We start from the raw sequence: 15,308 nt of genomic DNA on the forward strand, positions 1-15,308 counted from the left end.
TTCTGAGTGAATTATGTCAGCAAGTAGCTTTGATCTCACCTCACATGATTTATATTTACACAAAACTATACCTGAGATGCTGACTAGAGTTTCTGGCTCAGAGAGGTACAGATGGACCCATGTCTGCTGCTGGGAATCACTCGGCTCTCTGTAGTGTAAGCTGTGGGAGGAAGCCTAAGCCCTCAGGCTTGTGAAAGGATTTATGTGTGTGTGCTGCAACATTTTATTACTTAAGAACAAGTGAAGTGACACAGTTTTAAAGCACTGATCTTAACTAGAACAAGCCAGGAACATGGCATCGGCACAGACTGTGTCAGGGCAATTATTCTTAACAACAGAGAGTGCCAGACATGAGTGAATGAGAAGGTCTGGTAATAAAATAACTATGAAATGCTTAAAAAAACCCACTGTGTTCTTTGAGTGCAATTTTTTAGGGAATGAGAATTTATTCTCCAAGTTTTCATATGAGGGTGATTGTGGTGTTTTTAGCTCTTCTGGCACTTTTCGTCTCCAAAGCACTCTGCAAATAACAGCTAATAGAGGCAGCTGAAGTCACCTGTATTTGGAATTTGTTATCACATTGTTACATGGGTGGGTTGGAAATAGATGATCTTTAAGGTCCTTTCCAACCCAAACCATTCCATGGCTCTGTGTGGCACACACTGTGTATATCCCTAGGGAAAGCACAGAGTGACCACCAGCCACAAATCCTGTCTTCAAATACAGGACAAGCTCTTGGGAGGACAGCTGGACCTGGTCCTTGCAAAGGAAAAAATAAAATCCTTTGATTATACTCAAGTTCTGAAATTTGTTGTGCAGAGTCTGGGGAATCTCTGTCCTTGGAAGTTTTCAAGATGGGACTGGACATGGCCTTGAGTAATTTGTTCTGAATTCAAGAATTCCTGCTTTAAGCAGGTATTGCGTTGAAGATCACAGAAGTTCCTTTCCAGCACAAACAATTCCCCTACTCTAGGATGAGTATGACCATAGTCTTCCTCAGCACAGAAACAACAAAGACTGCAGCTTCTTTCTGCACTCAGTTTTAGCCCATGAAGTAAACATTGTTTTAGTGATTTATCATCAGGATGATGGTCTCCAGTTATTCACCTTTTAGCTTACAGCACAAAACAGGTTGACTTGATTATCACTAATATGTGATTTTAGCTGAGCAGTGTGGTTTGCTAATAAAATTGGGTTCTGCTTTTCAGCAGTATGCAATGCTCCATGCCTTAAGTCTTGATGTCACTCTGTGCAGTTCCTCAACAAGTGTGTCACATCCTGGAGGAGCTCAATTTTCAATGCTGCACTTAATGACACAATGACTGTCAGAATTTATGGGGATTCTGTCATCAATTCATTGGGGAGATAGAGGGTAAAACAGTTAGATCCAAGTGCATCAATGAAGATCACAGCTACTTCTAAAAGACTTATGAACACAGAGAAGCTACTTCTTTGTATAAAATCTGTTGGTTCAAGTAGAAATTTACCTAAAAGACATGCATGTAGTCCATTAGATTATTACATTTGATTAGCAGAACTCAAGAGGGATCAAAGCCACTTGGTGATACTCTAGGGGATGACACTTTAAATTTAGGATCTCTGCTTATAGAAATATTTTTTTTATTTTATGAATTGAAGTCATAAAAATAGGAAAGGCAATGCCAAATTACACATCAAAAGCTTTGAAGAAAATCTTATAATAGTCAATTTTTAATGTTACAGATGATAGAATGAACTGTCTTCCAGGTTAATGGCTGATGAGCATTAAAAGCTGGCTAAATCCCAGAAGTTTCATTTCGGTTTTTTCTTCTCTTTTTAACTCTATTTTTTTGCCCAAGACTTTAATCTAGCATCACAACTTACATTTTATTTCCTAGGAGAATGGATCCCATCTGTTTGCATGACATTCCTCTTGGCTAGCACTGTCTGTATGATATATTTTAATGTTTGTCTTCCAGGAGCAAGCAGAATGCCTTCTCTCTCTGTATCCTTACCTTTGATTTATGAATTTTCCTGGTGCGTACAAAGCTTTCCACCTGGATGCCAGAGCATCTATACCAAACTGTTCTCTCTGTAATTATCACCACCTTTTATCTTTGGATCAGAAATTGCTTTGCAATTTCAGCATTTACTGATCATTCAAAATGTCTTTCTTAAGTCCCAGTTGTTTATTTTCTGCAGGTGGGGAAAACCAGAGACTATTCTAACAAGACCTGGATCAGAAAGCGAGATAGGAAGGGAATGTATTGATTCCCTAGAACATACTTATTTTTTTTCCTCTGCTGTGCCCATGAATAAAGGCCAATTTGCTGAATGTTGTGCAGTGTGCACTTTTAAGTAAGCTGTTTTAATGACTAGTTATCACACTAGTGTTCATGACCAAGAGAGAAACAGTTGCTATCCCATGTGTGAAGGGTGGCTGAAGCAAACTGAGCACATTCTTTCTCAACATATGACTCAGTCAGCTCATGTTGTGTGACATGGGTGCCAAATGGGAGCAGAACAAGTGGTGAGGCTGGACCATATGGGTTGAGGAATGGCAAGACAACATTTGGAGTTCTCAGAAGCTCTCAAATTGCTGTAACATTTCTGGGCTCTCCAACATGTGTTTGTTCCAAGTCACTGTGTTGTCCAGATTTTTCCCTCTGACATTGCACATGCCTGGTTTTCACTCTGGTTCCAGGATTGCTGGGAACAGAGTGTGGGAAACAATCACAAACTAGCATGTAAAGCATTACCTCAAGGCCTTGAGTAGTGTCTGTCCTGAATTTGTACTAATTCTGTGATACTGCCTGCTTAGACAACTTCCTAGGAGAGGCGAAGCTGGCCCCTAACTCAGTTGTCTATAGGTGACCAAGTGACACAGAACAGTTACCTAATGTATTTAGGGTTGGGTAAGCCAGAGTATTGCTTATTTGAAAGAGAAAGATCATTTCCAGATTCAAGAGCACCCTGTTTTCCACTGACTAATCAATTACCTGTCAGTGGAGTTTGCTGAGATGCTGCTCTTCACCTGCAGAACAACCTCAACTCTGAGGCTCCACTCAATTTATTTTCAGTGTTTCCCCCCTACCACTGGCACAGGACTCCCCAGCTCTCTTCAGCTGACACAGAGTGCCCAGAAATTAAAGATGGCTATACTCATTAACCAAATGAGAAAATTGTCTTCACCAGCTATCATGAAAATAACACATCATTCATGATTTCATGGAGTTGCTATTTGCTGCACGTCAGGACACTGATCTTTAGCCTCATACACAGCTGCACTGCCGCTACTTTCTTGACTTCAGATTTGTGCTAAACTAAGCTCCATCTTGTCAGTTCAGTGCAGCAGGTTCTCAAATATCACTGCATGACCATGGCTGATTCCTGAGGGGTTTTATGCTTTCTCTTTTTTATGCTTTTTTTTTTTTTTTTTTGAATACTGGATGCTGCCTTAAAGTGAAGATAATATGTCACCATGGCAAGAAAAAAGTCAGTTCTGTCAATGCATCTGTTCCAAGGGACAGCACTCATTATTCTAAAAAGGCATCACTTCCATCACTTTACAATGCTTACAAGCCCTCTTCCTTTTATTTTCCTCCCCTTTTTTTTCTTCATTTATAATAAAGAGAATTCATGCATCATAAATGCACTAGGTAAGTATTTTCAAAATGACAGATTTACAGTCCAAAAGTGATTTGCATTTCATTACAGGTGAGAAGTCTGAAGAAATGCATATTTTTATGAACAAAGTAACAAGATTTACTTCTGTCCTACACTTTCAAATTATGTGATGATATATATATTCTGACACTGCCCCTCAAAGGCTCTGAGAAATAAGGTCTGAAGCTCTGAACACAATGTGTATTTTTCAGGTACTCATCTGATGAGAGAGGCACTGATGGATTGCTGAACCCCAGTTTGTTGGGAAAAGGAGCTGCTGCATTTTGTCCCTAAAGGAATGGCTTCATGGCTAAGTACACTGAAGCCCAGTTGTCCATCTTGTAGTTAACAGGGATGTTTTGCCACTCAAAAGCTTATCTATTAAGTCAGAGGACCTTCTTTCCAGCAGCTCTGAATGCTATTGATCCCTGGTCTGATCCTTGTAGGGTTTTGCAAGCTCTGAAGCCACTGATTTTTTCTCCAGGGCAATGGCGCCTTCCTTTTAGAAGAAATGGGACTTCATTTTTCCACTCATTTTTAATCACCATCACCCCTCCCACACATAAACCACCAGTGTAAGTGTCAGACACAAAAAAATTGCAGCCTGGAATTTGAGGATTGAGAAGGCTGATAATCAGTTGATTCAGCCCTGCGATCAGCGACCATTGACCCACCTTGGTCCTAGTTCTATAATACATTGTTGCCAGAATCCTACCACAGATCAGTCACTATTTCACCTTCTTTGTGCCCTCTCTTTTCTCACAAACTCCAAATATTACTCACTCTGTGGATGCAGAAATTGTGGAGTTAATTTTTTTTTTCCTCAGTTAAATAGATTTTGAAAAGCTTTAAGAAAAAAAGGTGCAGAAGGATTGCTTCTGACAGAACCAGACAAATCAATTAATTGATCTCCGGCAGTCAGGGATAATTTTATTTCCTACTCTATTAAGGAAAATCAGAATCAGTTAGCTAATTTCACTAGAGAAAATGTCACCAGTTATTAAGCAGCACATGATAGAAAGAATTAAAGACGGAAAGCTCAAAAATGTTTTTCCTTCCAGAAATTGCATTACTTATTTCTCAACCTTTAGAACTCTGGCATCAAGCAGCATTACAAATCCTTTGGTTTTGGACAAAAAAACGGTTTTCTTCCCCTGTAGCAGCACCTACAGCATTTAACCTTTGATGTCTATAAATACTGACACGGTTATATTTGTGCTCCAGAAGAAGATATATTTAACAGTAACTGACCAAACTACCTGCAACACATAATTTCCTGACTGTTCCTGATATATATTTTCCAAAACCATAAAACCACGACAAATTTTCACCAAAAAAAAAAAGTCCTGATTTTTATATAATAACTATTCATACAGGCAAAGAAACATGATTCAAATAGCACAAGTTGTAGTTCAAATAGTTTAAGGAGCTTCCATTTCTCATGGGGAGGTAGAAGTGACAACTGGCTATGCATGCATACAGATTTCAAAATAGCATCCAGTAAAATCAAAAATAGAACAGGGCCATTACCAGCAGCCTAACACTTTAAAACATTTTGTGACTTATGGACAGCAGATCATGTCCTTAATCAAGCTTGATTAACTATCACCCAATGGTTCCAGAAGGGCTGATTCTTCCTAAATCATGTTGATTTATTTATTCCTTTATTTGAGTGGAGTGCTCTTCTTGAAAAGACTCGTGGTTGGCACAGCCACTCTCTCCCAAAGGGCAATGCTTTCAGAAGGACTGTTAGCCAAGACTAAGCTTTTTGGGAAATATTGCCCTTATTTTTGCAGCTGCCAAGTTCCAAACCAGAAATTTCAGCCGTGTCAGTTAGGCATACAGGAGTAGGACTATTCTGTATTTGTGGGCATATTCAGGATTTTTGTTATGATTTTTTATTTTGTTTTTGTACCAAAATGTTAGGAGGAAAAACAGATGATATAAATTATTATTAAGGCTTTTTGTTCATGCTTTTGAGGTAAAAATACCACAGCATGTTGGGTTACCACAGAAAATAAGATGAATTTCAATTTCTCTGCTTTTCTGATAGACAACACTTCATAAATCACCTTTCTGACCTCCATCAGGACAGAATGATATTGATTCAATTTGCAAGTCACTCAGAGAAGAAAAATGTTAGTTAAATAGAAAATACACATAATTCTTAATTCTTTCACACTCTCATCTGTGAAGACCATGTAGATCCAAGATATCCCAGATGTCTATAGCCAATATCAACGATGGAAACATAAAACTGTCAAAATTAAAAGTGTCCCCAAGTTAAAATGGAATTTGGCAAGCTCATCCACTCTTTCTTTTCACATGTTCATGCTACAGTGAAAGGGCCTGCAGAGCAGATGAAGTCAGCCAGAGGATAGTAATCAGAAAATATGACACACTAGGGTTTTGCTGGAAATGCAAAGGTTAAAATGATGGAAGGAAAGCAAATGTAATATTGTGCAGGATACACAGAAACAAAAATTATTGCAAACAACTTAATGCAGTATAACCTATAGTATCATGTGTTTGGAATATTAATCAGTAAGGCAAGGTAAGTACCAGTGGGGAAAAAAGCAAAGGTAATTAGGAACTCATTAGTGTGACAGCTGAATATATTATCTGTGTTAGTGCTAGGCTTACCCCCACACCAGAGATTTGATCTGACTGTCAAAGCCAAGGAAAGCATTTTACAGAAATGATTGAATGCAAAATCAGACCAATACAAGAAAAAACAGGCATGTCATCACATTGGAACATGGAAAAATTCCTGGCTAACCTCTGAATATCCTTTTGCTTAAGTCCAAAAAATCACATAGCCCACAGATAGGAGTGGATTTTCAGTTGTGAGGAAGATCAAAGGCATTACAGTGATCACCAGAAACCAGGGGAAAAAAAATCTATAGTTAGACTTTCCTTCTGTTATCATAAGGACCAGAATGCACATGAGATTTTTTAATAGCTTGGATAAACTAAACAGCTCAAGCATAGAGGTTTCTTTTTCAGTTTGACACCAGTATTTGACATAGTCAGAATATTCTCTAACATAAAGTTGGTGGATATTCTCTTGGAGAGAGCAACAGAATGACAGATGCCAGCTGTTAAAACCAAATAGAGCTGTGTTTCCTTCATTCAAGTTCCCAGCATTTTTCCCACACAGTTCATCAAAGTAAATCAAATAACAAAATGTTTCTATACTGATGGAAACAGCTCTACCTAATCCATCCCAATACCTGAAGCAATTCCCTGGTTTTTGTGGGGGAAATGGTGCTTGAGATAGACAAATCAGCTGTGAACCACCCCTGTGCCAAGTTAAAGCTTGAAAGAGAATATTTAATGTTCTGTAAACATCAGTTGTGGTAGGTGAAAGAAAATATTATTACTCTAGACCCACTGTTTTCCATGAAGCACATTCTTTTGACCTGAGTGTCCTGGTCTCCCCCAAAAGTGCTTCTTTGTCTATTTTTTTTTCACTGAAGAGCACCTGTGGGGTGCAATATGCAAGCTGAGCAACAATTCACACCTGGCCAGGCCTCTTCACAGCAATCAGGTTTTTAAAAATCTACTAGGAAGGGTGGTGCAAAAATAATAAAGGAAAAAGTTTAACTAGACCAAAGCTGTACATCTTCTTCTAATTTATGGGGATGTGAAAAATCAGTGTGGCCACCAGAAGCAGGGCTTTAAACAAATATAAGTATTAATTTTCCCTTCTGGAATGGTGGGATTCGGCTAACTTTCATTAAAAGAATGCAGTCGTTGGATTTACGGCCCTAAAATGAAATTGTTTGCATTATAATTCAATACAGCTATCATTAACCACAGAGACTCAAAATCAGTCCAGAAGCATTTAAAACAGCCATTGTACTTACATCTGAACAGGGGCTTAAAATAATTTGGGGCATTACAACATTGTATTGCAAAAACAAGTCAGTCAGTCTGAGTTTATAGTGAAAGTAATGTACATTGATCTTCCTTGACAGCAATGAAAGCCCAATGACATCCTTCTCTGCCCTGGAGATTGCATGAAATATAACTGCACTTGGCAGAAAAGAACCTGTTTTGCAATTTAACTTTTCTGTAGGTTGCTTCTCTGTTGTCAGCTGCATATTAATGGAAACATCAACTCACCCCCTCTGGAAGAGGTCCACATTATGGAATTTGTGTAGCTCCACAGAAAACTCGACCGTTCCCTGAACCTCAGACATGGTTTTTTCAGGTCATCACCTAAATAACACATATATAAAGACATTGTAAACGTTTGAAGTATTTTACTTAACAAATCCATGAATGGATGATTACATTTTAGTCAGCATCTTGGGGTCCATGCAAAGCTTGAAATCGACTGATATTAATTGGAATCTTTCCAATGACATCATTTGGCTCCATCTTCAGGAAAATTCACTAAAAGCCAGATCAAAGCAGTAATTAAGAGAGGTAAGAAGTCTAATTAAGCCTGAGGACAGAATGATAATATTATGAAAAGTATAAGAGGCAAAAAGTAAATAACATATTATGTGCAAGAATCTCAAAGCAAATTTTAATTAACTCTCTTGCTGTTCTTGTATGGGAAATTGATTTTTTTTCTTCTCATTTTATGAAATGGAAGATTTCCAGGGTCAGCACAGCTCATTTCTGTAAAAGCACAGGCCAAAAAGACAAGAACCCTGGATAGATGAGAGCAGAATTCAGATTTCTCTTTCTTTCGACCCCTCCTATGACTTAAATAAAGTCCCAGAAGGGAAGCTTCTGTGGGAATATGAATAATTTAAATATTAATGAATGGAAGATATTCTTTTAAAGAAAATGCTGACAGTCATGGCACCTAATAGGGCACAACAGTCAGATCAAGATTTTGAAGCATTACAGCCATTTACACAGTACATCTCATGTGCTTATTGAATCACAGAATAATTCAGGTTGGAAGGGACTTCAGGAGGTCATGCCTCACTCAAGGAAGTTTCCAAACCAGCCCTATTTAATACACAAGAGCAGATCCTTAACATTTCCCTAATTATAGCAGAGGCAACCCAAGGACTTTTACAGCTTTTGGACAGATTTTCAATTATTTTTTCCTTCCTTCCTTCCTTCCCCCATCTCCCCCCCTGCAAATGTACTTCTGGCAATCTGCCAGGCTGCCTGGAAATTTTCTGTAGGATCAATAAGAAGATGAAGATTAAATTTTTTTTCATTAACACATTCAGAAGCAACATTTTAGTTGTTGTTTGACAGCAGCCAAGTGCAGTCTCTGAGGAAGACCCATGTCAGGGCTTTTAACAATTCCCCTTTCTGAGACATATGAGACATACAGGGCAGTAAAGGGATATGTAGCTCAGATGCAAAATAAAAAATTTCTCCAGAGGTGCTAATCAATAATTTTCATGACACTCATAGATTTGACCATGTCCTTTAATGAAGCAGGAGTGAAGATTTTGATACATGAAGTCCTCGTATAAGCATTAGGCTTTAGATTTCTCAAGGCTTGCTCCTGATTAGTAATTTTCCAACTGACTGGCTTATTACACTGATTATTTTAAACTAAGGTTTTTTTCTGGCTATCCTTTCAAGCACTACAGTTTTTTGAAAAGATCTCATTCCAGAGCTAAAAGGTTATTAATTTTTCATTCACCATCCTCAGACTTTGGAATGACAATAATGTGATGTAAAGTATATGTAATATATGTCTATAACTGTGAGAAAGAAAAATAAAATTGCTAAGCTACACATCTGATACGCCTCTGAGGTAAGGAACTCTAGCTTGTGTCAGGCCATGATTTGGATGTGCTGAAGGTATATTCAAACTCTGGTACTTGCCAGAGAATCACAGAATAAACTAGTTTGGAAAAGACCCTTGAGATCACCAAGTCCAACCCATGACCTAGCACCACCTTATCAAGAACAAGGGCCTGAGTGCCACATCCAGTCTCTGCTCAACCTCCTGGGACAGTGACTCCACCACGTCCCTGGGCAGCTCATTTCAATGCCCAATCACTCCTTCTTCCTAATACTCAGCCTAAACCTGCCCTGGTGCAGCTTAAGACTGTGTCCCCTTGTCCTGCTGCTGCTGCCTGGGAGAAGAGACTGACCCCCACCTGCTGCACCCTCCTGTAGGAAGCTGTGGAGTGATGAGGTCTCCCCTGAGCCTCCTCTTCTCCAGGCTAAATGTCAGAACCCAGGACATTCCTCTGGATGCCATGGAGGACTTGAGACCCTGGCAGAGGGCTATAAGACCTTGGCACAGAGTCAAAGACACCTGTGCCTTTGATTTTAACCCATGGCAAAAGTTACCAACTTTGCGTGAGGAGTTACAAGCCACAGGGGTTTGAATAGAATGATAGTGAATTTATCACAGGGTGAAAATGTAGGGTGAAAATGTAGGGTGAAATGTAGGTGAATTTTGGGGTTTTTAGAATGGGGGTTCAAGAGGCAGGATGGGGGAATCTGGGCATGTCCTGTCTTTCTCCTTCTTCTTCTTGTCCTCCATCTTCTGCTGTGATGGTGGCACTTTTGGATTGGTTTAGAGTAGAGACAAGCTGTCTAACATGGGTGATAGGTATTGGAAAATTATTGTAAATAAAGCACATGTAGTTTTTAGTATAAAAAGATAACACTGCCCTGAGGGCGGTCAGTGTGCCTCAACCCAACCTGCTAGACAGACCTCAGCAGGTCAGAAAGACAATGTGTTAGATAAGAAATAATAAACAACCTTGAAAAGCAGAACCGACGCATCTCAGCTTCTTCTTCGGTCTCAGGGCTGGGAAAAAGAGACTTTCTGACACCTCGGGGTCATCTTGACACCAGAGACCTCGACAGCTAAACACCCCCAGCTCCCTCAGATGCTCCTCACAGCATTTGTGTTCCAGACCCTTCACCAGCCCTGCTGCCCTTCTCTGGACCTGCTTCAGCACCTCAACATCCTTCCTAAAACTGAGGGGTCCAGAACTGGACACAGCACTCCAGCTAAGGCCTAAGCAGTGCTGAGTACAGGGGAAGAAAAGTAATAATTTTTGTTTCCTTTGTCTCCCATTTCAAAGGAATGAAACTCATATTTTGTCCTTTTGCTTTTTGGCACAGATTAAGAAGGTGTACACAGTTTGTAAGTCATGGATATGACATATCCACCAGGTTATGTGTGAGTGCCTGTGTGTGATAGTCCTGCCTGAGTCAAAAAGCAGACTGTGTGGGAAGCTAGTAGGAAACCATGCAAACCACAAAGCAATACTCTGACAAGGTATTTAGTCTTGAGGAGAGTGCTAATTAAAATAATTGCCTCTGGCAATATATCTGCATGTTGGGCTGAGGCATATTTCCCTAGACCAAAATCTCAGGATCAAAGGAAACTCCATGCTTTTGAAGACACCAGTGTAAAGAGGAGAGGTGTGAATGGATGGCCAGCCAGTTCAGCCAGTACCAATACTGGCAAAGACAGAAATGATGATGTGAAATTAAGATTAACTAAGGTATAGGAAAAATTTAATAGCTGGAAATATGCGCATAGGTCTTCTCTATATTTGCACTGTATTTTTCAAGCTTTACACCTCTCCTAAACAAATACAGAAGTTTTCCCAATACCAAAAAGCAACAAGCAAACAAAAAACCTGTTTCTGTAACTTTATTTCCCTCACTCAGCACCAGAATTAAAGTGCAAGCACCTGCTACACCACTTAGAGCTTCCATCCACCCCAGCAGCACACCAGAAGATCAGATCCAGACCCAGATCCAGATCTACACCCCCAGCACTAGAGCCTGGGACTTCAGGGAGCACCTCACAAGTACAAAAAGGGGCCTCTGGTGCTCCTTATTTTCATGGCACTTAGCAAGGTTCAAAGAATCCTGCTTAGACACATGGATATAATTCTTCAATTCAAGAAGCTAGGAAATCTGACAAAATACCTGCAGGCACGTCTGGATCAAGAAAATATTAAGTAATTAAAATGATGCACTAATTTTTAACTTTTGTACCAGGTGCCTGTTTAAAGGAACCTTATCATAACCCTCCAAAATGCAGGGCTCATGAAGGACCTCTGATCAACCCTTGTGTGGGACAACCTTGGGTTATAAATAGAGCAATAGCTGCTAAAAATAATACTGAAGGTTGCCATGACATCACTATTGTAAAGACAATAGGGAATGCTGCCAGTATTGAAGTATCATCAGTTATCTAATAAGCAGTTTAAAGAAAAATATAGAGGCCATATTTGGGAAGGCTTTAGTGTATTTGGGTTTCTGAAATGTCTGTTTCTATATCAAGCTCCTTTCATTTTTCAGAAGAGATCTTAGGACAAAATTAATAAATATTAATGCAAAGCTAATAAAGTAACATGGGAAGTGTTTTGGCCATCTGCTCCTGTGAAAGCAGTGTCATGGTCACCCTGGTCACCCCAAAGCTCTGGATGGCTTCAGATGGCACTGCCACTGTCACTGGCTGTGCTGTGCTGTCCTACATGCACCAGTGGCACGAGTCAGGTCACCAGTCTGACAATTTGTCCTTCCAGCTGGGGTTGGTGTCCTAGCAAGGGACAGGCAGTCTCAATTGTCACTTTACTGAGAGCAAGGATACATCAACTGAAAATCAGAATCCTGTATGCAAATAAAGCCCATGAAAATCTATATGTTTGAAGACTGGAGACTGTCTCACTTGCATTTTTAAAGGAAGGCTGGATTTTATTCCCCACATCCCCATTGCTGTCAATGGAAATAACTTCTGCACTGGAGACTGTAGAAATGATATTGGCTAAATACAACCTTTTTAATTTACAGTATTTGTACTTGATGGCATTTTAGGGATCCAGTCACCTGACCAAGCCTTTGCCAGGAAGTGATTAGTTGATTATGTACCACAGACACCACTGTTAAAGACCTTGGAGATAAAAATAAATCTGACAATCCCCCACTGGAACAGCAATCACTGACCTCCCAAACAAAGGGAGCTAAGGAAGGTGAGATGGGGAGAGAGCACATTGGATAGAAGGACAGGACACTACATAATCTGACAGTTTATAGTTTACAGACCTTCTAATAGACCTTCTAGCCTTTGCACAATTACATCCAAGAAAAAAAAAAAAAAACAAAAGCAAAAACGTATTTTTTAAACATAAACTACTTTTTTTTTACTTTTTTGTGTGTGTTTTTACCATTCTTAAGCATCTGCATTACAGAAACGAGTTTAATAAAAAAGGATTTAAAAAAAAAAAAGGAAAACTACACCAAGGACAAAAGAATGAAATACCATGTGACCAAGGGCAATGACTCATGAACCTAGAAGGATTCATTTAGGAGAATACAGCTACCTTTCAAGAAACACAGCACATACTATCTGCAGGACATCACCACTGTCCTTACTGGTTTTAAAACATCTTTTATTTTATTGTGATTTTTTGCAGAAGCTGGCAATTGTTTCAAGCTAGTCATTTATATCCTTTTTTTTTAATTTATTAGAAATTCCTTGATTAAGTGAATAAAGTCACAGTGACATGACTTTTTTCTCCTCTCCACTAATGCCTTCACCCACTGTACTTCTAAGTAAGAAAAGAGGAATACAATACAAGGAGGACAGTAGACACACACATGCTCTGAGATGAGAGGATTAGAAGAAGCAAACTCATTAAACAAAATCTCTTTTTCATTGTTGTTTTCCTTTTTAATGGCTCACTTTCCTGCTGCTGAACTGGATCCCAGTCCTTAGGACAGTGACTGCATCTCTTGGCTTGCCTGAGCATAAATTAATTTCCTGAGACAGAGCAGTCACAAATGTCAGTAAGTCCTTCCACTACAATGCTGTCATTAGCTGTTCTCCACTTTACAGAACTTGTCAGCCTTTCCTGCCAGCACATCAGCAAAATGAGAGAGGTGAGGTCTTCACCTTCAAGGTGATGTCAAAAGCTAACACCTCATTTTGTTAAAATAAATCAAGCCAGTATTTCTCTTCTAAAATTTTGGGTGACAGTAAGACATTTCCTTTACACTTTAAAAGAAGCCAATCTAAGTACACCACTAAAGATACAAAAAGTGACAAGGCTTGTCAATGCCATCAGTAGCCAAGTCTACCACTCGATCACAAGCCCATTTGTATTTTAGCTCTCTTCCTAAATGTCCTGATGTGCCATAGATTCACTGAGCTATAAATAGCTCACCCATATGTTCCAAATTCAGATCCACCAGAACCATTTCAGTTCTAGCAGCCTACTCCACCTGCCCATTGTTGTCATGTTCTTCCGCACCACAAGTGTTTGGTACGTGAGTACTGGCCCCTCTGGCCAGTCCATGGCCACACCCACATTTCCCAGGCACTCAGGATTTCCAGTCCGAGCCCGTTGCTTTATCAGTGAAACCATTTTCTGCATGTAGCATCAGTTGCATGGTGCTTGGAGGGGACTCTCCCTTTGAATGTCCAGCTGACCCCAGAAAACTGAGATGCAAAAATCACGTGTGCTTCAGCACCACCTACCTCTGAAGGGGCTCAAATTCCTTCCTAAGTTGTTAATATCTCTTTCTCAGCTGGAGTGTAACAGGCTTTAGATCCCCCATATTCCCTGTTTCTAGACCCTAGAGGCCTGGCTAGAGTCTCTCCAGGCTCTTTTGGCCTGATGTTCTAGATGGAGCCATTATCCCTGTCTGGGTTATAAAGCACATTTTTTACATCTTGCCATGTCTGGACTGGCCCAAATTAACCCCCATTTAGTTTGTTCAAATGTTTGCTGCTGCTCAGCACCCCTTTTAAAGTCTTTCTTCTTAGGAAGAAAAAAGGGAGTTGTCATCTCTTTTAAAGTCCTTCTTGTTACAAAATAGAGAGGGAGACTATTACCAGTATAGATCAGACTATAACCTGGAGCATGCATACTCCAAAAATCCATGACACCTAAGAAATCTTGTGTTTCTGTTTTGTTAGTTGTTATTTTATTGATCACACCCCTTGAGATATGAAAATATCTCCCTTGCTGTTTTAGTCCTTAAATTTGAATTTTCATGTGCAGGTCCATTTACCATACTTTGTTTTATAGCAGAAATAGCTTTCAAAATGATCTGGATTATTCTCTTCTCAAGCACTTTCTCCTGCTGTGTTGCCCCACAAAATGATGTCACCAATGTACTGCAGGTGTTGGGAACATAAACCTTGTTCCAGTGCAGTCGGTATCAATCCACAACAAATGGTAGGATTACGTTTTCACCTTTGGAATAGTGAATTCCAGCTGTACTGGATAGGCCTCCATGTGAAAGCAAACTGTTCCACACCAAGGAGTCTCAATTGTCATATTCTCAGTTGTCTGCCCTGTTCACCAACAGTTGGTGCCTCTATGTCTGTCCAGCTCATTGTCACCTGGCTGTGGGTATATGATAAATCTCATGAAAAAAATCTCTCAGTGCATGTCATGAAAAATTTCACCACGTGGACTGTGTGCATCAGAATTCACCCTCATCTCTGGATTCAGGTCACCTCCAACACAGTTGATTTTCTCAAATCCTGGATATCTCCTACCATGGATATCTATTTCCTTTGAGACTTTGCAAGTCTTTCCTTGAGGAAAACTGGATAAAGACTGCTCCTGCTAAACACTGAGGCTCCTTGTTAATTGTCTCCATAAGAGGGTACCAGAAGTACAATCATGCCTTAGGTCAGAGTCCAAATACTAGATTAAACTCAAGATCAGTGTTTTAGTAACAAATTT

General features: G+C 39.7%; 1 protein-coding gene across 1 annotated transcript in view; it reads right to left on the reverse strand.

Moving 5' to 3' along the window:
- Window positions 1-15,308, reverse strand: part of FAM135B (family with sequence similarity 135 member B) — a 194,506-nt gene that overhangs the window by 120,720 nt on the left and 58,478 nt on the right. The window contains exon 2 of the mRNA XM_030944057.1: window positions 7,774-7,869. Coding sequence (XP_030799917.1) covers window positions 7,774-7,850 — 77 coding nt within the window. The 5' untranslated portion in view covers window positions 7,851-7,869. The remainder of the gene's footprint in view (window positions 1-7,773; window positions 7,870-15,308) is intronic.

This window comes from Camarhynchus parvulus, chromosome 2 (assembly GCF_901933205.1).
Source record: "Camarhynchus parvulus chromosome 2, STF_HiC, whole genome shotgun sequence".
NCBI lineage: Eukaryota > Metazoa > Chordata > Aves > Passeriformes > Thraupidae > Camarhynchus > Camarhynchus parvulus.